The sequence below is a fragment of the Excalfactoria chinensis genome, chromosome 1 (genome assembly GCF_039878825.1).
Source record: "Excalfactoria chinensis isolate bCotChi1 chromosome 1, bCotChi1.hap2, whole genome shotgun sequence".
Lineage (NCBI taxonomy): Eukaryota > Metazoa > Chordata > Aves > Galliformes > Phasianidae > Excalfactoria > Excalfactoria chinensis.
Window position 1 is genome coordinate 101,414,170 of NC_092825.1, and position 25,018 is coordinate 101,439,187.

The following is a 25,018-nucleotide window of genomic DNA, read 5'->3' on the forward strand; positions in this document are numbered from 1 at the left end:
CAACTTTAGAAATGTTCTGAAGTTAACGCTTCACCTGGGACTTTTAACTATTTTTCTACTTTCCTTTTCCTAAAATCTAATAATTTCCAAAGACCAGACTCTATTTTTGCTATAACATAGTTTTTAAAACTTTGCAGTTGATGCACTGATCGATGAATTATTAATTGATAGACTGATTAAATCACACAAGCTTGTACATTTACGAACTCCAAGGTAATTAATACTGAATTGACATAAAGTGCCAATCTTTCAGAGGGGAACATGAATAGCCCGTTTTGAGCATAAGTAACTTAATGGGAATAACACCTTCATATGGCTAACCTCGCTGTTTCTCCAAATTGGCTGTTTTCAAATGAATGAAATGAAGCATTACTTGCTTCAGATATAATCTTATATATATACACGTTTCATAAGAATTCTTCTATAACAACACTGATAGAAAAGAACACATTTTCATAAAGCACACAGCATTTGGAATCTGATTTCCAAATATAAAAATAAACACGCACACACAAAGTATATCTTCCTTGTATTATACAGCTCTGCTTTGCAGGCACACAAATTTAAAGGTGTTAAACTGGTGTTAAACTAGCCACTGGAGAGCTTCCATACCATCTCTAGAATCCAACAGAAACAAACTCAAGTCCAACGTGGTAGTAAGCAGTAGGCTGGTGCCAGTGAAAAGCACACCTACAGTGGCAACCTCAGCCCAGAATGCCAGCAACTTAGGAGGCCAGCAGTAGGAAAAGTCGGTTATTAGCACAAGAGGGCAAGGTTTTGGCAGATATTTCTGACTAATGAGGCAAAAAAAAAATAAAAAAAATGCTTTTCTGATGTTGGCTATGTTTTTACTTCCTGTAATAATGGCATATATTGAGATCTGAAGTATATGACAGTTTCATAATGCAACTATAAACCCATGTTAAAATCATGTTTGTACTTTGTTGATTAAGAAAAATGTTAAAAATAAACATATCAAATTGCACCAAAAAAATCTACTGTATATAAACTGTCGATGCAGAATGTGATATATATAATATCCTTATTGCTTTCATACTCCAGTATGTACATGTTGCCTTTTACTGAAGTTTTGTAAGACAGTTTATGGATACTAAATTTAGCATCACGTCCAACCACTAGAAGGTATTATTTTATCTTTCTTCAACTCTATTTAGGGAAATAATGACTAAAGAAAAAAATAACTTCTAGATAGCTCAGACGGAAAGAAAAAGATAATATCTTAGAGATCATGGCCTAGACAGAGGAACTGAAAGAGGACCAACAACAGGCCTGCTGTAAACCGTCACAAAGGTGGGAGAAGGGGCACTCTTCCCTCCCAGCAATTAAACCATAGCAAACATCTTCCACTTGTTCACCAGGACAGGGAAAGCTGTAAATAGCAGATTCGTGTTTGCGTGCAAAAGCCAGTCGGTCTCTCTCACTTTCTCCCCAGTCAGACAATCAAGCTATGATATTTCATTAGACTGTCATATGTCATTAATACTTAATAAATGTTACTAAACTACATGTCAACACTTGGCGTCTTGAATAGTTTTAAGTAAGTTTGAGCTTGATGATAGATTTTGCAATAGCAGAAACAAAAAGAATAAACACAACCACAAAGCACAAAGGCTATTCAGAATACAAACATTCAAAATCTCATTTGAAATATATGAAGTACTCAATTGAATCAATTTTCAGAAAGTACATGTAAAACATTCCTCCTAATACTAACTGCTCATAATTCACTACAAATTTCAGTCCTTGTTCAAGAGAATAGATAAAAATGGAACAAGCTAGACTTTTTCCATCCACTGCCACGTTGGATGGATTTTAATCCACCTCCAGATGACATCCTAACATTTTCATTTGTTCAGCATTTTTAAATAGGAAAACATATTTTTTACAATGGGGTCAATAATATAGGCCAAAACAGGGGAAAATCTGTTTATCTTAGTCTCTCCAGCAGGTAGAGGGTCATTATTTTTGCAGTTCCATGTTTAGTTCATAACATAAAATTTTAGAAAGAAGAGAAATGCCCAGGTCTCCAGGTCCTCCTTTCCCCATCCCTGAATAACTTCATAAGGACTTTATTGCAGTGCCAAGGTGCCTTGTCATTTCATGTTCTCATGGACTTCTGAAATTACTTGAATGATATTGCTATGCATTCTCAGGATGCAACTTAACTAGGAAAGGTGTTTCAGTTTATTAGTAATCTTTTCATATTTCCTAAATCCAGATACTGTGTAAAACATGAATCCATTGCGTAAAATTTGGAAGGGCATTTAAAAAGATGGTAAGGATTGGTAACTTTATAATTCACAACTAACAGGATTTTTAGAAGTTTCTAGTGGTTGGTGTAGTTACTTTACTTTGCTATACACTTTGAAGAGGCACAGAAAAATCTCATCACCTCTAAACCAAACAACAATAAGAAACCTTGTCTTTTCCACTCTTCTCTATGCTTCAAAAAGCAATTATTACTTTGCAGAAGGAATACACATACACAGTACATCATCTCAGCAGCATAAGGAGTAGAAGCAGTCTGGTACCAAACTGTGGAACACCTAGTCCAAGACAGAGGAAGACTTAAAAAAAACACTCTGAGTTGTGCAAGGCCTATAAGGAACACTTTTAAAATCACAGTTGCACGGCTTTGAACAAGAACTCATTTTGATTTTGACCCAATTCTCAGCCTATGTGTTTGTCAATTGCTTATAATTGTCTTATTGCTTTTTCAGCCTCACCTCTGTCCCAGGGAAGGTGATGGAACAGCTTGTGCTGGATGCCATCTCCAGACAACTGGGAGAAAAGGAGGTTATCAGGAGTACTCAGCATGGGTTCACCAAGGGGAGGTCGTGCTCGACCAACCTGGTGGCCTTTTATGAAGATGTCACTAGCTGGATGGACGGGGGGAGAGCGGTAGATGTAGTCTACCTTGATTTCAGTAAGGCTTTTGATACGGTCCCCCATGACATCCTTATAACAAAGCTGAGGAAGTATGGGATAGATGAGTGGACGGTGAAGTGGATCGAGAATTGGCTGACTGGCAGAGTGCAGAGGGTTGTCGTTGGCGGTGCGGTGTCTGGCTGGAGGCCTGTGACTAGTGGTGTCTCCCAGGGGTCTGTGCTGGGTCCAGTCTTGTTCAACATCTTCATCAACGACCTTGATGAGGGGATAGTGGCCACCCTCAGCAAGTTTGCTGATGACACGAAGCTGGGAGGATTGGCTGACACGCCTGAAGGCTGTGCGGCCATTCAGAGAGACCTGGACAGGCTGGAGAGCTGGGCAGTAAGAAACCGGATGAGGTTTAACATAAGCAAGTGTAGAGTCTTGCATCTTGGTAGAAATAATTGCATACACCAGTACAGGTTGGGGGAAGACCTGCTGGAGAGGAGCTCTGCTGAGAGGGACCTGGGCGTCCTGGTGGACGACAGGTTGGCCATGAGCCTGCAGTGTGCCCTTGTAGCCAAAAAGGCCAATGGCATTCTGGGGTGCATTAAAAAGAGCGTAGCCAGCAGGTCAAGGGAGGTGATCCTCCCCCTCTACTCTGCCCTGGTGAGGCCTCATCTGGAATACTGTGTCCAGTTCTGGGCTCCCCAGTACAAAAAAGACAGGGATCTCTTGGAAAGAGTCCAGCGGAGGGCCACAAAGATGGTGAAGGGCCTGGACCATCTCCCCTACGAGGAGAGACTTAGGGAACTGGGTCTGTTTAGCCTTGAGAAAAGAAGGCTGAGAGGGGACTTGATCCAGGTTTATAAATACCTGAGGTGTGGGAGCTATAGTGGCGAGGCTGGTCTCTTTTCAGTAGTGCGTGGGGACAGGACTAGGGGCAATGGGCTGAAACTCCAGCATAGGAAGTTCCGCACGAATGTGCGCAAGAACTTCTTTACGGTGAGGGTGACGGAGCACTGGAACAGGCTGCCCAGGGAGGTGGTGGAGTCTCCTTCTCTGGAGATATTCAAGACCCGACTGGACGCCTACCTGTGCGACGTGGTGTAGGGAGCCTGCTTTGGCAGGGGGGTTGGACTCGATGATCTCTAGAGGTCCCTTCCAACCCCTATAATTCTGTGATTCTGTGATTCTGTGATTCTGTGATTCTATAAAGCTGTGCCTAAATTTGAATCCAAAACTAAATTTAGCCTAAAAGATCACTACATGTAGTCAGAAAATTAATTTGCTCAATGTGCAGCAGTAAATACTAAGAATGGGCTACATGTCTAGTTCAGAAGTTATCAATTAATAAAAACATATCACATGTTACATTCTGTATAGAACAGAACACTATTGATAAGGCTAGGAACAAGATAATAAGAAATCAACATTTCAAGTTTTCTACATCAGCATTTCTGGTTTTTAACACAGTGATGCTCCTAGGTGTTAAGCTGCTAGAAGGCATATACTGCCATTCCTGTATGCAAAAGAAATAAAGAAACAAGGCAATCACAACGTTCTATAGTGCTGTATGCAAAAAGCTATTTAAATTTTAGAAAAAAAGTATGGAACAATTTGTTAGAGATACCGAAAGAAAGAAAGAAAGAAAGAAAGAAAGAAAGAAAGAAAGAAAGAAAGAAAGAAAGAAAGAAAGAAAGAAAGAAAGAAAGAAAGAAAGAACACATCTTATCCTCAGGAAAAAACATTTATCTTGATTTGCTAGTATTGGTACCAAAGTACTATCCTTTGTGGTCCCACACTAAGTAACAGCTTTCACAGCTGCAAAAGAATACTGACTACAGAAGGCCCATCGCACTACCCTCAACAAAACAGAAACTGAGCAGGGAAACCAGGAGTACAGCAGTGCAACCCCGTAAGGTGCATTCTGGCTTTTGCTTTTCTTATTCAGCTGCAACAGAACAGTCTGGAAGCAATCTCCTCAGCAGCTGCTCTCATCAACAAAGTGTTTATTGCAAGAAAGTGGTTGGGTCAAAGGGTAAACGTTATTCAGAACTGAACGTGTATCTTAAAACAGGAAAAACAACAACAAAAACAGCAGAACATGTAGCCATCCATACATATGAGAAAAGCACATTACATGTGAAAGGAAATGATCTTCCACTCTGAGAAGGCTAAAAGCCTACTTAAATTAAAATTCTTTGATGAAGCAGTATTTTATAATGTTGAACAAACTTACTCTGGCTTGTGCTGATTTTGAGACCTGTTGAAGGTTTCCAATAAAACCAGAAGTTACTTAAAACTCAGTTTGTGTTCCAGGATTAAAATATTTCAGAACATTTTTATTAAAACTTTTTTTTTTTTTTTTAAACATTTCTTAAAACAGAATAACTTACTTCAGTATCCATACGCAACAGCAATAACAAGTTTAGTATTCCCCTAATATATTACCAATACAACATCAACATTTTATGTGTCTAACTTGGGAAAAAAAAAAAAAAAAAGAGAGAGAGAGAGAAAGAAAGAGAGAGAAAGAGAAAAAGAGAGAAAAAGAAAGAAAGAAAGAAAGAAAGAAAGAAAGAAAGAAAGAAAGAAAGAAAGAAAGAAAGAAAGAAAGAAAGAAAGAAAGAAAGAAAGAAAGAAAGAAAGAAAGAAAGAAAGAAAGAAAGAAAAGATTTAAGTTCAGTATCAACTTAAAAAAAAACAAAAACAAAAAAAAAACAACAAAAACACAACTAAATTTTATGATACAGGTAGCAAAGAAAGATGATGTATTGAACTCTTTAAGTATTAACTCCTTTGCCTAACACTTTCCAAACTAGTTTCAAATCCTATTAGAAAACGTCTGAATGCAATAGCACGTATTTGGATGTTAAAATCTCTTAGAATGCACAACTCTGTGAAAAATCACTCGAGAATTGAACTTAACCATGCTTTAAGCCAAGCAAAATCGTAATTGCATGCTATCATTGTGCTACATTTAAGCACACAAACATGCACAAAAAAATAATTTTCTAACATCCACAATTAAGTTTTAAAGATAATTTTTATAAGTTACCCAAAATTACACTTCAAACCTTTAGTATTTCAATAATAAAACTGCAGATGAATGTATATGCAATGCAAACTGCTTTCAGAATATAATACAGTAATTGGGGCACATTTGCTGCAGCATTCCATAAAGTTGACTTTGAGGGTAAAGGATCAACAAGAACAAGGTCTACCTTTGACATAACATCACTACATAACACTTCACAAAAGCAAGTACTGCAATGAAAGGCCTGATAAATCAGAGGACTAGTAGGTGTTGATTTATCTTACCAGAAAAAAAGGGCATGATAAATTATGTTTTGCCCATTTATTTCTTTGTGACACCTACTTTATAATAGCACTGTTTTGGGCTTTTTTTTGTGTGTGTATGTGTTTTTGGTTGTTTTTTGTTTTTTTTTTTTTAAAGAACAGTGCATAGTATGTTGAGCATACACACAACCATGCTAAAAAGTACAGAGAAACCATGCAGAAGTGGAAAGACACTCCATTTTGGCACTAAAATCTGAGCATTATGCATATTAGCCTGAAGTCGTATTTTGTTCTGTTTTTAAAATAGGATCAAAGTCACATTTAGAAGAATAAATTACAGTATAACCCTAAACGTTACATGCATTTACTTTAAATTGCTCTCAAAAGTATTCTGCATTGACTAGAAAAAAATACAGAAGAATTTTGTTCTCAGCTAATAGGGCAATAAATTAGATGCAATATATTCAGCTGGTAAAACTGGCTCTGTTAAACAGCTATCACATAATAGAATTTCTATTTGGTACCAAAATTTTTTCTTTTTCCAACTGAGGATACAATTGTTTGCTGAAAACCTTGGAATCCATAGTAGAATGAGTTAAGTAAATAAAACTTAAGAAAATATTTTTTCTTAGCACTGATAATACACCATTCCTAGTTTAAGGTTTTCCATCAGGTTTGCTTTGCTTTTCAGCAGATTTATATATATAAAATGTGAGTGAAGCTAGTGTTCATGAATATGAAATAGGGGCATAGGAGCCAAGGATTCTCTTCTGAGCACTGTAAATATGCATTAGACCTGAATGACAAACTTTCTGCTGCATCTAGGGTTTTGCCTCTTCTTAAAAGCAAATCCTAGTTCTGCAAAACTGCAGGAGAGGGCTGAGCTAAAGAAATGTTTATTAAGCATTGGGGTGAGACCACAACGTGCTTTCAAATGTATCATAACTCAAAGAGATTACAATACAGTTACATCTTAAAAGTTGTAGAGCTTATGTCCAACCATTTTACTACACTTCCTAAAACTTATTTGGATTGGAATAACAGTTTATAAATAAACAAATAAAATATGATAAAGGAAGTATCCTAGAACAGTAGATTAGCTTGGGAATTATATGCTATAAAGGTAAGAATATGCATAGCATCTTATTTATAGTATACATACTCTAAACAGAGAACAACAGCATTAAAATAACAACTACTGAAGTTCATTGCAACTATGACATCCTTCCTAATCCAGGATCCTGAAAAACATGAGCATGGCAGCATGGGATTATTTAAAACAATTATAATAAACTAATATTTTCTATTCAGTGAAGTCTAACAATAAAAGTTAAACATCATGCTTTACAAATACATCATATATAGTGGTATAAAATGTTGGTATCAAGTTGACTGAAGAAAGTCTTGATTATATTCAACTTATAAATTAATACATTTTTCTTACAAAATATGGAAAAAATACAGTATTCATGTGCACATACTATAGTGATTAGCTGTAGAAGTGGTTAATACAAACCACTTTTACATTCACTTTTGTTGGTTTGTGCTTTGGTTTTGTTGCTCTTTTTAAACACATAGCAATTCTTTCATATCTAATGCTCATATTCAAAAGCAGTAAGTAACTTTTTTAACCAAAGAGAAAAAATATCCAAATAGTAACCAAGCACACAGTACAACTGCTTGTAACTATAAGGTTTGTGATACTGAGGTAGCATCTGAAACTAGCCTCAGAACCAGCCTCCCCAGACAGCAGCCATCCAAAAGCATTCCTGCAATTTTCAGAGGTAAACTGGGAAGAAAAAAAACAAAAACAAACAAAAACACAAACAAACAAACAAAGAAAAATGCAATTTGTCATTCAAAGGTGAACATGCATCACCTTTAGCCCTCGTGGGGATGCAGGTGAACATTTATGATGACAAATCTTTCTCCCTTCAGCCACTCCAGGAGTGAGCTCGCTTTAAGCAAGTCACACACCACTAGCTCTATTTGAAGAGACCAAACTGACATGGAGAAGTTATCATACTATAGACAGTGCAGTGGAAATCAGAACTCATGACTGAAATATGGTTGTTGTTTTTTTTTTTTTCAACAGCAACTTGGGAAACACTGCACTCAAAGAAGCAAACAAGAAATGACTCAAGAAAGTAGCAGTTTAAGAGAAATGATCCACGGAAGCAAATACAAGCATTCAGAGCCGTTTACGACAATGACACATTATTTACTCTGAAGACTTTTGATTCCCTTGACTTGTTTCTGAGGATAACCATCTGTTTACGTGCTTACAAATATTTGTTTTCTATCACTGTTATAACAGTTGAGGGAAGACACAATCTGTCAAATAAAGCTTTCTGAAATAAAATTCACTAACAGAAATTGTAATGTTCTATGTAGAATACAGCTTAAGGAGACGACTATTAATACAAACTAATCACAATGCACAGAAACTGGCTCTTGCCTCAGGACTCCACTGAATAGCACACCTGAATTCATTTTTCAGACTTTGCCCATTAAAATGTGTTATTAACCCAGGTAAGGAAATGCCATCAAAGAAGGAGGGTGGGGGAATAGGGAAGTGGATACAATAAACAAAAAACAACCTTCTGGTGAAACTTTGTACATTTATTTAAGTAGTAAATGCTTGCTGTGTATGGACTATAATATGCACTACTGGAAAGGTTTAGTGACTGCAGAGCAGTAGTGAGGTTAAACATTTTGACAAGGTGTGAAAGCTGTTACGTGGAGTAACAATACAGGTTAATATGATTTTTCACTCTGGCTGAGCAGCCTGTGAATGAAAGACGATTCCCGCTCCCAATTCACATGGTTGTATCGAGCCTTCCAGACATTGTCTGACCATGAAAATGGTAAAGCTGAAATACAGAGCCCTGTAATAATACTAAAAAGAAAAAAATAGCCAAGAGTCATAGAGAAACAAAGACAAAAACTACAACTTCCTACCCAGACAACACTTCTAAAAATCAAGAATCTCAGCAGAATGGAGTAAAAGCTTTAAAACACTACAAAATAGCTCTGTGCTATCTACTCCGAAGATAAACGTCTAACTGACTAACTACGAACCTGTGTTGAAGACTCTTGATTAACATTCCCAAATCAGGCAGTTAAAAAATCAGACTGAAATAAAAAGTTTCAGGAATGATCTCGAATAATAAAACGAAAAATAAATAAATAAAGATTCAGAATAGCTCCATGAAAGCTAATGAACTCAAAGTACAGAGAAAATCTGTACACTCAGTCTGTGACATCTAACGATTAATTTATCCTTGGTTAAATAGAGACAATTTGGGTCTCTGTTCCTTGAACTAAACAGACAGAGAAACAAGAGACTGATTAAAGTGATTATCATTTAATACTTGGAAGTCTGATGTGTACTTTCAGTTTGTCTAGCTAACGCTATTGCTTAAATTAACATTATTTGATAACCAATGTTTTTTAGACATGCATTATAACTAGCAGCTGTAGGGAATGCTAGAATATGCAGCAACAGAAGTTGTTTTCCATGTGGTTAAAACTCACTTCTTACCTCTGCCTCTTCAGCTGTTGCCCCATTTCTCTCTCTCCACCCACACAGCATTTGCTTTCTCTTTCATCCAGTATCAAAGAAGACCAAATAGTTCTTCCTCTTCAGGCTTTTCTCTCTCAAAAAAAATCTTATCCTCATCAGTGAAGAGTCATGCTCCAATTTAAATGACGAAAAATTCACATCTCTACTTTTTTCAGGTCTTTTTCTCTAGGCCAGTCTCATTTTCATAATCTCTATTATATCGTCCATTTACGAAGGGTTAAAGAAAGAGGACTTTATTTCTGAAACCTGAAGTTGCCAGTATGGCTACTAAAAGAAGATGTAATCATATAGAGACTCAGTATTGCACTCAGGTACAGAACTCCAGAAGTGCTGTTGATTCTTTGGTGCTGGCACAGATAAAGAACAGTGACTGGTTGAAATTCTTAGTATAAAATCATGCAATCCTGCAAAGATATAAAATAAGGCAATCCTGCCTATAACTTTAAGAATTGCCTGATAGACGTGACTGTGCAGCATCTTTCAAGAGGATACTTTCAAGGGCAAAAGAAAAACAGATTACTGGGAAAACAAAATGTATTCTGATTTTCTTTTTTTAACTTAATTTCTCCAAATAATTGTGAAACCTTGCTTCATTACTTGTATGAATCCTCTGTAATTAATGCCACCACTAGAACTGCCAAGTAATTGGGTAAAATTATTTACAAATTTGGAATATGTTTCACTTGTGAAGACTGACTAGAACCCAAATAAAAATAATCTTTTACAGAAAAGTTGTACTAGAAAGTAAAGCAAATGTCTGATTTAAGCTAGCAGCTATTCTCTAATCAGGTCTTCACTACAAGAACTGCATAAAGTCTGCCAGATAGTCACATGCTAAATTCCATTTCCACTGCACCTGGAATTTTAGGATTTCCTCAACATGGCAGAAACATCAAATCATGTCTTAAAATGAACTGTCAAAAAATGAATGCATTTGTAAGTCAACCTCTTAATACCAACTACTGAAGGAAGTCACACTTGAAATATTTTTTGCATTCTCCATATTCTCCAGTATAAACATTGGTACAGTAAACTCTGAGAATACCAGAATGTCTTCTAAATCAATGATAATGTTAAATAAGTTCCCATCTTAATTTTCCAGACTAAAGTCAGCTCAATAAACTTAACTAAAAAGCTTTTTGTTGTGAATTGTTCTTTTTCTCACAATAATGAACTTCTTCATAAGGGATCAACAACATTATTGAGTAGCTGAATTGTCAGAGAATTGTTAAAGAAATACATTCAGAAGACCTCAGTGTGATAAATTCACTGTTCACATAACAGACAGTGTTTGCAGTTTGTCTTGTTGACTCGTATTTCCTCTTGCTTATTCAACTTCTACCTCTAATTAAAATGCATGATCCTGTATCATCTAGCTGTAATTTGTTTTAAAGTAAATACACAAAAGAAGCCCAAATTAAATTGTTAGATAACCACTATGATGATTTCCCATTGTGGAAATGTATCGTCATTTCTGAGCAACAGTAACACGATAGCATCTCACAGGACTCCAGCTGATGCCAAGCCTGTTCTCATTTTCCCAGTCTCACTTACATAAATTAGCTACAGGCCCCACCAACAGTCAGAGAATCTCAAGTTTTTTAAGTTTGGAAATACTCCACTTTTGTCAGATCTTTACCAGTGAGGTCATAGTAAATGAATCAATGCCAAATTGCCATGGATCTCCAGAGCGTTTGTCACAAGTTATGGATTCTTGCTATCTAAAATCACCCATCTGCTCAAAGGCAGATGAACTCTGACTCCAGAAGGTTTAACAGTTACAACTTACAGAGTGCTGAAACCAAATCCAAAACCAGTCACTTTAATTGAAGCCTTTGCATTAAGTTAGAACATATGCCTGTACTAGACGCACAGCCAACATGACTATGGATTAATTTGCCACTGTGGATTTCAGCATTTTTTCTTATTGCAAACTCAGACATAAACTGAAACAAACAAACAAAAATATCAGCCTCACACACTGGCTAGCACCGCTCTACACTGAATGACCTGTATTCAAGAATGAGTATTGAATCAAAATACTATATACTATAATTTCAAGGGTGAGATGTTAACAAAAAAGATGAACACTTAGATCTGTAAAGCTTTAAATATTATTTATCACATCATTATAGTTTCAGAATAGCTTATATCTTCTACTCTATACAGTACAGAAAGTTCATACCTAGAGAAGAAAATGATAGTGAAATATCACACATATTGGTTTGAATAAAGTGAGCCCTGAAGCATGAAAGAATAAAATTTCAATAAGTTGCACTCTGGTTAGATGTTAGCACACACCAATTTCATATCAGAGCTGGTTCTACAATAAGATTAAATGCTCCCCAGTACAAAGGCACTAGATTTTAGCTCTCACAGCAGCATAAAGACCCTTTTCATGGATGTTACTACAAGGTAGGTATTTTCTTTCATCTCATCAAACTTCTTGTGCTTTCTAAATGACCGTCCAAAGCATTTATCAACTCAGTACATAGTCAAAAGTTGTTTACAAACTGTAATGCAACTGAAGTTGCATCATCAACTCATCGTTGTTTAACTTAAACAGCATTTTGTGGCTACTGGACAAGGAAAAAACACCCGAACACTTTCTTAACAAAATAAGTATAAAAGAAAGGGAACATTTGCCACATTTCTTTTTTTCTCTCCCACCAATACATGTTAAGTATTCCCTGGAGCGTAATAGCAGAAAAGTGAAGGATAACTTTAAGAAGAAACCACCTGGAATTACTTGGTTCCACTTTCAGAGTCTCTCTCATCTTTCATCAAGATTTCCTAATTGCAAATGTTGTACCGTATTTTGACACTACATATCATTGATCTTGTAACATTTACAACACAGTTTTAAAATGGAGGAAATACTATATAGGCCAGTTGCTGCAAATGCACACAGAAATTTTAACGCAAATCTATGCACAATGCACTATGTATAAAATCTTTTCCATCCATTCCATATTATTGGCTTTTCAATGTGTTCTCTAAATTTAGCTAATAAGTGACCCCTAGCGGTAAGGTACCTTTCCTCACTCAAAGAGCTGCATAAAAAGCCTCCACTGCTTCCAGCATCCTAGAGGAACAGGGATTCTTGTTGATCTTAATGCAATGCCAACACCATATAGCTGATCAATACTGAAGTCTCACAATGCTAGACAGTCTATTCCCTGGTGAATTCACTGAAAATACTGCCTGTACACCAGTAATTCATCAATCAAGAGATCCAAACAGAAGTATGAAGAAACGCACAAGTATGAACAAGTAATTGAGAAATAATTTAGCCTTCTGATAATTATAGAGCCAGTAGAAGCAAACTCAGCTGTCAGTAAGAGCCCCTACAACAGAGTTAGCATCTACAAAAAGCAATTTCTGTTATATACTTAAGTTCTTTTCCCAGAAATTACCAAAAATCCACTTATAGTTTATTAGGTTTTTTGCACTATATGACAGGTTAAATATGTAGCCTCCAAACAGAGAGCCAGGAAAGCCCAGTTTCTTGTAATTGTATCAAATAGTTTAAGCACTAAACCCTTCACGATCTTTTTGTCCACACCACCTACATACAGTTGCTATTGTTATTTCAAATACCTCTCTTGGTTTCTTCCATCATCTCCATCATCTAGGGAGATGAGCACAGGCATCAGCAAGTCTTCAAGTCATTGCTACACCCCATAAAATGACCAACTCTAGTTATACTTAGAGCTGGTATCACTGTACCTCATCTATCACTATGTCCCCAAGTTCCCCTATCTCACTTTCCACGTGACAACCCCTTCCTTTCTTCACAGCAACACTCAGTCTCCCCAAAATTACTGCCTTGTTAATACAGCCAAGCCTTCCAGCTGGAAGGAGACAAGAATGAGGTGTGTGTTGCAGTCACAGAGTTACATTTGGGCAGAACCAGCAGGCCTGTAAGAGGAAACTACAGGTACAAAGAATAACAGAAGACAGATGAGAACAGAAAAAGATACACAGTACTTACTCCACATCCATCTGTCATCTTCAAAAGCAACTTGGACATGGTCCTGGGCAGCATGCTCTAAGCTGCCTTGCTTAAGCAGAAGGTTGGACCAGATGACCAGCAAAAGGCACTTTCCAACCTCAGCCATTCTGAAAAATAGGAATCTGCAGCAGCTTATTACCTCAGTCAGGGTTTCAGATGAACAATTTTCTATATTCCTCTGTCCAGCAGAGCTCTGAAGTGCCAACACATAACAGTCCCTATACAGATCCTCACCACCTTAACTGCTGCTGACTGACAAATAGCTATCCCCTCTTAAAAGGTCATTCCATTCAGAATGATAGAAAATCAACACATGAAGTAGGGTGTTTGACAGGTACACCTACATTTACATTGTTGCATTTATGTTACAGGCTCGTTTTTTCCAGAATTAGCTTCACTAAAAGATATCTACCTTCTAGACAAAAGACAAATTCTCAATGCTTTCACATACAAAGACTTCTGGCAATAAGGCAGAGTTCAACTGAAATGATAATAATAGATAACCAAAAGTAAAAAAATCTGGACACAAACTATTCACCAGCACTCATAAGATAGCTCACAACAGCATGCATTTCATTCACTGGTTTTCTCAGCTCTCAGGTTACTCCTGAGCTAAAGAAAGAAGCAAATTGCCTTTCTGGAAAAAAATCTTTCCAAAAGACTCCTATTTTTTGTCCTGCTGCTAAAAGTCAAGAACAATGCTTACACTCTGTGGATGATACAAAAGAACAAGTAAGTCTACTGTTTTGTAGATGATACACTTATAGACACAAAATTATCAGATAACAAGAACAAACAGGCTATTGAACTTTAGCGTAACTTTTTATGACTTTAACACTTTATTAAATACGAGTTTTGCAGTTGAATCTCAAGTTCTACAATAGGCACTAATACATATGGAAATATTTCAGAAAAATTGACTTAAAATGTACCCTGAAATCTATGTTCATTATAGCGCTAGCTAGGAGATCAAATTTCCCATCCTCAAAGAAAGATTTATTCAGGATAAAGTAACTTCATACTCTCTTTGCTGACATAATGGACTTGGAATTTTTAAACAGACGATGGCATCACAGAATTGGATCTTGGAACTGTAGCTCAAAATGTAGAATTGGCCCAATTGATTCTGCTGTAATGTACCCCAGCCATTCAAATACACAAATTCACCTTTACTGTTTGTTATCTGTTTGAGCATGCTATTCCGGATCTCAAAGTGTCCTCTAAAAGTAAGTCTGAAGTGCAAGAGATGTTCATTTATACTTCTAAATTATTCTCTGTCTCCAATAAACAAAGGTTAAAGCCCTCAAATTCAAACTTCAGTCAGTATCTTTCTACTGCCTTTTTATTATTCCAGAAGAGCATAGTGTTTAAAAGATGGCTACTAGCTCAGCCAAAGCAACAAAGACTGCTTATATTTCATGACTTGGCTGACATTCATTTGGAAGATAATGAAAAAACTGACTCAGCCTAACACAGCCTGAGTCACTAGTCAAGTCTAAGAAGCATCAGACCAGCAAATGTGTGGGAATAACATGTTTCCTAATGGAGATAATCACTATTCTTTCAAATATCCCTCATTCTTTGAGGAGTGAACTTTTTCTTTCAGTTTCCATGAAACCAAGAATATGCTGTGCTGAAACTTAGAGCAATAAAATACAATCCTACCCTTCATTTCTGAAAAAAATATCCTTTAAAATGGTAATGTGAAAGAGTAAATATCTGATGGTTTCAAGGCAAAGCTGCAGAAATAATCAGATCTCTATGCTTGAAGCTACCACTGAGCATATGGGGGCCAGATAACAGGCATACAGTGATCACCATTTGTTTAAACACTTAGATTTTACTTGCACCACAGTGACACAAAATTTTGTTTTTAAAGCACTGCATAAGCTTACAATTTGCTTGACTGTGTTATATCAGATCAAAGAGAGTAGAAAAGCCCTGTATTTCAATATCCATACTTGACACTAAAACAACTTCTAAGACCAACAAGTTCTGTAGATTAAACTTAACTTTTACCCAACAAGTGATCAGCCTTTCAAACACTGCCTTCATTGTTGTTGTAGCACTATATCAATAAAATGTTTTTCCTCAGCTAACTGAATTTTAAATGTCATATCGGAAGTAAACCTTACTTGCTAGTCTTAGTGTAAAAAACCCTGTGATGAAAGAGTTGCCTCGAGCGTTGCTGCTTTCCAGGCCCACTATCTTACACTGTATTTACAAGAAAGGAGACCATGAATAAAACATACAAGCTGTCATAGCAATCTTTCATCACCAATAGAAGCCAACATGAGCTGAGGATTTGACTAGCATAATTCCATATGGTAAGACATGAACCTCTAACCAGACAGACAATATCATCCATTATTCAGGTATTAGAGGAGAGGTGTTCAACCTTTTGGCTTCCCCAGCTGCTTCGAGTTTTAAGAGGAATTGTCATGGGCCACATATAAAATGTATAATGTATATTAAAAAAAAAAAAAAGTTTCTAAAAAGAGTTTTTACTTGAATGCAAAGCCACAGTAATACCAGAATTCAATATCAAACTGTTGCCATTTTTAGAAACAGACAGGTAAACAAAAGAAACAAAGGAAAAAAGAATAAAACTAAAAATACCTGAGATATGGGAATTACTCATAGTAGTAATATTATTTGTAAAGTGCCACACATAACTTGTTCAATTTTTATTTTCCAGTTTGACATCTCAGTCTGATATTTTAACTTCCTATTGGCAAGTAACATAAATATGTTGCCCCAAGAGAGGTAACAATGCGATATAACTTCCATTGTTTAAAATCAGTTATTCAACTAAGAGTAAATAAGATTCAATGCTCAATTAGCACAACCTCTAACTCACTCTGTCTCCAGCTTCACTACAGAAAAGCTGGAGATCTCTGCCTGTTTTAGAATGTCAGCAGCACAAATCTAGCAGCAAAGCCTTAAAAAACTGATACATCACTTATTTTAAAAAGCTTGACCATTCTAACACTTTCCTCCAATGATAAAATCATGTATTTTTCAGTGTAACTGGGGTTAAAAGTTTAAATATTTCTTCCCACATATATGACATTCCATCTCAAAACAGATTTTTGTTTCATATGCTAAAAGCAAAAAATATTAACATCTGTCTTTCTAATTCCTTTTTTGAAGAAAATTGATTTTAAATGGAGGTTGCTATGTGGTAGGTAATTATATATTTGCTCATTTCTTCATATACTGATCTGTAGTTCTCCTAAGACCTCTCCTAAGAGAGTAGGCAGAAAGAACTACAAGTTAACGGTGTTGCACTGATAATGTAAAAAGACAGATTGTTCAGAAATTTGGGGCTGAGAAAGATATTACTCATTCAATAAAGATGAGAAAGTTTTATCTAAAGTTCACAGTTTAGAAGGTATTAGGCATGGTGGAAGTCATGAAGTGATAAAAAGAAAAGGGAATAGCTAGGATAAACCAAATAAATCATACAGAACAGGAAACAGATGTACTGTAAATTGAACCTTATAGATCAGAAAGGAAAAAAATAGCTAAGTCAAATAGTATGTAAAATTCAAAGAACTAAAAACAAGGAAAAAATGGTTTTAATGCAGTAAAAAATAAAGAGAAAAATCAAATATTTCTCACATATGAGCAAAATGAGCACATAGCTTCTTAGTAGAATTAGAAAAAAATCTGTCTAGGTTAGTGATTTTTACACAGAGTGGTACAGATGCAACCTTCAGCTTAAGAAAAAATGAATTAATGAACTGCCAGCTCTTAGAAAGGAGGAGCACATGTGTCATTCTTCCATTTTTGCCTAAGTATCTGCTACTGGCAGCTGCTAAGGAGACATTATGAGCTTGCCTGTTCATCAGTGAATTATCATAGCATTTCTTAATACAGAGAAATGTAATAAATAAATAAATAAATCCAAAAAACACTTGTTGACAGTGATTAACTTGTTTAATCTCTCAGGAAAGGCACATACATATGTTGATGTGGTCTACCTGGAATTCAGTAAAGCCTTCGACACTGTCTCCCATGCTATTCTCCTGCAGAAGCTGGCAGCCCGTGGCTTGGATGGGTACACTCTCGGCTGGGTAAGGAGCTGGCTGGAGGGCCGGGCTCAGAGAGTGGTGGTAAATGGAGTTAAATCCAGCTGGCGACCGGTCACAAGTGGTGTTCCCCAGGGGTCGGTGCTGGGGCCTGTCCTCTTCAACATCTTTATTGATGACCTCGATGGGGGCATTGAGTGCGCTCTCAGTAAGTTCGCAGATGACACTAAATTGGCTGGGAGTGTGGATCTGCCTGGGGGTAGCGAGGCCCTACAGAGGGATCTGGACAGGCTGGAGAGCTGGGCTGAAGCCAATGGAATGAGGTTTAACAAGGCCAAATGCCGAGTCCTGCACTTCGGCCACAACAACCCCAGGCAGCGCTATAGGCTTGGGGCGGAGTGGCTGGAGGACTGTGTGGAGGAAATGGACCTGGGGGTACTGATTGATGCACGGCTGAACATGAGCCGACAGTGTGCCCGGGTGGCCAAGAAGGCCAACGGCATCCTGGCTTGTATCAAGAATGGTGTGCTGAGCAGGACTAAGGAAGTCATCCTGCCCCTGTACTCGGCATTGGTGAGGCCTCACCTCGAGTACTGTGTCCAGTTTTGGGCACCTCAGCACAAGAAAGATATGGAGGTACTGGAGCAGGTCCAGAGAAGGGCAACGAGGCTCGTGAAGGGCTTGGAGAATCAGCCCTATGAGGAGAGGCTAAGGAAGCTGGGGCTGTTTAGCCTGAGGAAGAGGAGACTGAGGGGAGACCTTATTGCCGTCTTCCAGTACCTGAAAGGTTCTTACAGTGAGAGTGGGGCAGGTCTCTTCTCACTAGTGACAAGTGACAGGACGAGGGGAAATGGCCTCAAGTTGCGCCAGGGCAAGTTTAGGTTGGATATTAGGAAGAACTTCTTTACAGAAAGGGTGGTTAGGTACTGGAATGGGCTCCCCAGGGAGGTGGTTGAATCGCCATCCCTGGATGTGTTTAAGAGCCGTTTGGATGTGGTACTCAGGGATATGATTTAGCAGAGGTTGGTTTTTTGTTTTTTGTTTTTTGTTTTTTTTTTTTAGAGATGGGGTACTGGTTAGGCTGCGGTTGGACTTGATGATCTTCAAGGTCTTTTCCAACCTGGATAATTCTATGATTCTATGATTCTATACCCTCCAGTACATCCCAGAGACCCATATGGCAAATACTTTCAATAGTGACATAGAAAATAGATCGAAGTTCAAGAATAACAAAGCCTTCAAGGCAGCTCCTCAACCTCCCTTTCCAATACATCTGGTATATGTTGTAAACCTAAATCTTGTTTAAGTATTTCTGAAATTGTAAATACATTTCACTGCATATAGGAAAGTGAGAAAACTTATTTTTCTACATATGTCATGTTTAACATAAGTAACTTGTTAGAAAGCTCACCTACTGCATACTTCTTACTTATTTTACTGTGTTATTTGTTCATTATTAACTGTAGTTCTTACACACAAGTTGCAACTTCAGTTCACACAATATTCTGGAAACATGTTATGGCCACAGTGAAAATAAAATATACTACGGAGAAACAACATTTACAAAACAATTTTGGTGTGAGACTTAGCTACAGAGTATGTATATTTAAGAAAACCATTAATGGACTGCAACCTGTAATGTGCCACTAGATGGCAAGTTTGGATAAAAATTAGCTAACTTAAATGAGTTTTAATTTACTTTTTTGTCTTCCAAGCAGACACAAAACTGATTCTTTTGAGTTTACTGCAGGCAGACAGACAAGTGCTTGTTTCAAGTTTTGTCACAGACAGCTTCACTAACTGTAGCAATGATGAGAATATATGATCTGAAGAAAGGCTAGGAAAGTAAATGGGAGGGTTATGCCCTGGGAAAGTAGATTCCAGCTTATTCAAGGAATTGCTTGTTAGGATTCCTTGGAAAGAAATCACACCAGGAAGGTTACCCAGGCAATACAACTCATTTGTAAAGTATCTTTATGAAGAACTTTACTATAAAACACTGTTCTGCAGAAAGACCAGGCTTGATTGGTTAAACAGGGAGCTGTTCAATGAACTAATGTAGAAAAAGAATGTATGTAAAGTAGAAACAAGAACAAGTATTGCAATAAGTATATAAAAACATAACTCGGGTATCTACAGATGAAACTCAGGAAGTTAAATATCCTAGAGTTAATTTAGCACTGGACAGTAGCAGTTGCAAGATTTTCTAATTTCAAAGAAATTATTCAAGAAAAACCTTGGTGCACTGACACATGGGGAAGATTCTAGAGACAAACACTGTAGAAAAAGCTGGAGTATTCAGTGTGTTCTTTGCATTGGTCTTCAGAGGCAAAGCCTGCTCCTGCACATCACTGTGCACTGTCATGAAGCTGAACACTTTCAGATTCATAGCAGTAAATGGAATTAATTTAAAAGAAATGAAAAAGAATTGGCTTGCAGAATTATGAGTTATTCTGGCTCTGCTACTGATCTGCCTGTCACACAGTTTTATGTCATATGATCTTTTGTTCCCAACCCATACAGAACTTTCCACCTAGTTTTAAACAAAAACAATTCCCGTTGTTTAAATTAGTTCCTTCCATAGCTTATCACAGATTTATGTTTGATACTCAGAAGCGTGTAAGCAAAACTCTTAAAATATACAGTAAATATCCCCCCATTGTTAAATTCAAAACTACCATAAACCGGTAATAAAATAACAGAGTAGAAATTAAGCTTGTTCATTCACGGCAAAGCTCTCCAAAAAAAAAAGCACAAACAACCCACCACATTAACCAGCCATGTTGAAAGTGAACACTGAATTTGCCTAGTCATGTAACTGTCAGGCAATTGAAATGTAAGTAGAAGCCTTACCTCATCAGAAGAGAGAAGGTAAATAGGCGTCAACATCGGAATTTCATTTAATTCACAACTCAGGCCAAGTGATATCAAAATCTCCTTGAGAACTTCGTATCTCTTGGGATTGCTCATCTTAAGCAAATTAAAATCCTCTTCAGTTTGGATATCCATAGAATTGGTATCCAGTTCCAAATGCACCTGGCAGGATATGTGCAAAGAGAATTTAAACAATCATTTTGCTGGATTACACATTTTATATTACTGGATTTTATACTGGCACAGAGAGATGTGCTCAACTAAAATGGCTCCATCCTGACTGTGGTTGCATAACTAGCATAACTGAAAAGTTTCTCACATATTCATCACACCTACATTTTGGATACTATCATCCTACTAAAAACTAGGGAGTATCTATTCATATCTTAACATTCAGGGATCACAGTTACTAGTATACAGCAATTTTATCTAACATCTATACAATAACTTATCTTCTTCTGAAGGAGAAGTTCAATCTTGTATACATTCATTAACTGAAACTACTGCAAGAGGGCATCTTAAAACCAACAGCAACACTAGTCACATTCTGGCTTGTGCAAAATCAGAATTACATTAATATTGAATGACCTTTATCAGAGGTTGCACAAGATCAACAAGTCTGCCAGAACACATCCTTATTGAGTCACACATATTAAGTAGCCAAAAGCACAGCTAAAGAAATGTCTTCGAACAGTAGCTCAGAACCCCAGAAAAGGACTGTGAATATAAACAAATCTCAAGGCTCAAGTAGTTGTTTAACAGAAGAGATGAAATACCTTCAAGGCCTACTTTTGTTTGGCTGTTTCAAAATATTTAGACACCCTTGTACACTGCTTCAGGGACACACATCTGATGAAAATCAAAAGTCACTGTGTTAATTTCTCCCATTTTGCACATTTTAATGATGTCCTTTATCTTTTATTGATGATCTATTTCACCAGAATTCTGAGAAATTTGCTGAAGGTAGCCAGGTTGGGTAGAACAAATGGACAACAGAAGAGTACAGAAAAAAGGGAAACAACAAGTCTCTGTTACAGAATATTTAATGGCTGATGTCACTGTCAGCCTCCCGAAAGGAAAACAATGAGGTCTCTCAAATCCAAACTGGAAGTCATTTGAAATTAGAAAATGACACTCTAATCCTTTTAATCTTATTTTTGAAGCTACACTGTAACATCTTTTTTCTTTCCTGGGGAAAACTTTTGCAGTATTAAGTTGCAGTATTAAGCAAGGCAGGTCTTACCATGGAACTTGCAGAAATGAATAGCAATGGTATCTAACCGATTTTCCAGTCCAAGTACAGATGGATCACATGGGTAGCAAGACTTCCACCAGAGTTACAAACATGTTGCTACATATACCGATTTCCAAAATGCAAGCAGATTTAACTTAAACTGAGGGTAGTATCCTGCTTTCAGGTGGGACAGAGTTAGCTTTCATCCTGGTAGCTGGTACAATGATTTAAGATGAAAATAACACTGTTCACACACTGATGTTGGAGTGCAGTTGTTCCTGAGGAGTGCTTACACAGAGCCAAGGATATCTCAGCTCCTTGCACTGCCCTGCTAGCAAGGAGCTGGGGTTGTACAGGCAGTTGGGAGGGGACACAGCCAGAAAGCTGACCTAAAATGACCAAAGGGATGTCCCATACCACATGGTGTCATGCTGGACTTCAAAGCTGGGAAGAATAGTGGCAGCCACTACCTGAGGAGTAGCTGGGCATGGTTGGTAGGCGGTGAGTACTTCACTAAGCACCACTTCCTCTGTACACTCTTTCACCATCATTATTTTCCCTTCCTTTTCTGTTCTATTTAACTACCTTTATCTAACTCGTGAGTTTTAATTTTTTTTTACCCCTGAATGTCTCGCTCTTTACTTCTAAGGTGCAGAATGTTCCATAGTTAAAAGTTTAAATCCTGAAGGAAGACTCAGGGGAAGAAAAAGAAAAAATAAGGTGCTTTCAGCTGACCAGACCTCTCCATTCCTCCCCAGAATTACAAGCATATATTACTGACTGAAAACATACTCATCAACTTCTAGAAAGCAAAAAAGGTTCATTTAAAATTTCAAGTTGTTTCAGTTTTGATTGTATATAGAAGAAATACACCCTAAATGAATAAAAATGTGAGGAGGTTGTTTTGGTTTTGCTTTTTAAACTACAGATCAGCAAGGCCAACATCCATCTGGAAATTATCTTTACCCAGAACACTACTAAAGAAAGCATTAAACTGTTTAGTTCATTCACAGTTTTGGTACACAAATAGGGTTAGGGAAACAATACCAGAAAAACAGCACAAACAGATCTAAATCAACAGTGGCATTTCATCACCGTCAGAGACTAATCTTTATTGTAGCTACTTGTTCATGCAAGAAACTGTATGGCAGTTTTTTGTACACACAGTACGCAACAATAGTCTGGGACTTTTCTCACGTACTTTTTTCAAAGAGATCCAACTACCATATTCTTAGAACTCAAGAGGAAAATTCTTTAAAGTTGCTTGCATGTTTTATTATATTTCCTCTTCTGACTCTCTTCCTCATCATATTTCATACTTTTGTACCTAAGTTTTTATTTTGCCAGCCTAAGCTTTTACCCAGAGTTCATCAATTACTCTGCTTTTCCTGCTCCCATTTCCTAAAGTCTGTAGAGTGTAGTTTTAACATGATTAAAGCAGTAGAAATTGACAGCTCTGCCTTTGAAGAGGCTTTCTTACTATGTTGTTTCCTCTACCATCCACAGCAATTGTGCATGACTGACATGTGCACGGCTACATAGTGAAAACGAGAACCTGGAACAGCACTGACATTTTTCTCCCATTCTTTAGGTTTCCTGAGGATAAAGTGAATACTATTCTGTATTCAGAGCCCTTGTACATTCACTAAGACATATATCCATATTTGCCCCTTGACAAACATTCCAAAGAGCATGTCAGATAAACAAATGAACTTTTTTAGAACACAACAACACTGTGTACCAATGAGCATATTAATGCTTTTGCATACACAGTACCTGAGAAAGAATGGCTTCTCCTCCATTGTCTCCATAAGGCAGATGAACAATAACTATATCTTTATCAGCATTATTTAAGCAACTCAATGGCTTCGCTTTGCTGCTCCCTTCCTCCATTGCTACCTCAAAAATATAGCCACTGATCAAAAGATTTAACTTCATTTCAGTTCTGTCCATTTTAGAGACCACTAATTCATGAACAGTCCTCTTCAGTTTGTCTTTCATCTTTATTTGTATACCATCAAATGTAAAAGAGGAAGATAACCCTAGAATCTTTCCACCTTTAGATAAAAACTTCATAAACTGTTTTTGGTTCTTCTCAGAAATAGGCCTTCCTGTGGCAATGATCAATAGCAGTGAATTATCAATCCATGGAGCTTTCAGAACTTGTTCCTCATGCAGCTGGTAGATGGTGTAGTTATCTGTATCAACACATTCCTGAATGACTGATTTTACTTGCTCAAAGTCCACTTTTGCAGATCCAGACCCAACATAAATCAATATATTAGGGGGCTTTCCAGCAAGGTTTACTCTCTTTATTCCTGTTGTTAGACAATCACCATTCTCTTCCAGTTTGCTACTGCAATCATCAGGAAGTTCTGGAATGTCTTCCACAGAGGCGAATCTGACAGATTCAATAGTGCTGTTTTCAAGTTGCAGACATTCATGACAGCTGGAAAGATGCAAGTGATGATGTTCTCCAAAACCTGTCTCTTTGTCAGATAGGCTGCTGGATTCATCTTCATTTTTTTCCCCTAGCTTAGGTTTTTCTTCTTTTGTGTCTGGATCACCTTGTCCCGCAGAGTCAGCTGCTCCTTTTAATTGTGTTTTAACAGTAGTCCCAAAAGTATCGGGAGTTGTTTCATCCATCCGTGTAATGCTTACACTCTTCTCTTTCATAGATGGTGTCACATGTTTTAACTCCTCCAGAGTAGTTTCTTGCAAGTGGACAGCTGGAAGAGTTAAAGAATTAGGAGTTACAAAAATAACATTAGAAGAACTATGATGAATATCACTATATCAGCAGAATCAAGGCTTAATTTCAGAGGCTCTAGAATACTACAAATGTTATCTGTTTGACACATCAAAACCACTCCCTGGAATAAATTTATACTCTTAAAATAAGTCATTGACTATACAGACTATTTGTTTCAGGAAAGTCTGACTGAGAGTCTAACACTTGTTATTTACTATTTACTATTATTTATTTACATAAAGAATGCTAGCATTCATTAGCTGTGCACAAATATACAGAGAAAAACAAAACCTGACAACTACTGCATGCAATTCAGACATGCTCTTAACAA

At 37.1% G+C, this 25,018-nt stretch overlaps 1 protein-coding gene across 2 annotated transcripts in view; it reads right to left on the reverse strand.

Moving 5' to 3' along the window:
• The window catches only part of HLCS (holocarboxylase synthetase), a 115,570-nt gene that overhangs the window by 81,840 nt on the left and 8,712 nt on the right, over nucleotides 1-25,018 (reverse strand). For both annotated transcript variants that reach the window (XM_072326696.1, XM_072326697.1), the window contains exons 4-5: nucleotides 23,712-24,664; nucleotides 20,681-20,863 (exon numbers count right to left, since the gene is read on the reverse strand). In XM_072326696.1, coding sequence (XP_072182797.1) covers nucleotides 20,681-20,863; nucleotides 23,712-24,664 — 1,136 coding nt within the window. The remainder of the gene's footprint in view (nucleotides 1-20,680; nucleotides 20,864-23,711; nucleotides 24,665-25,018) is intronic.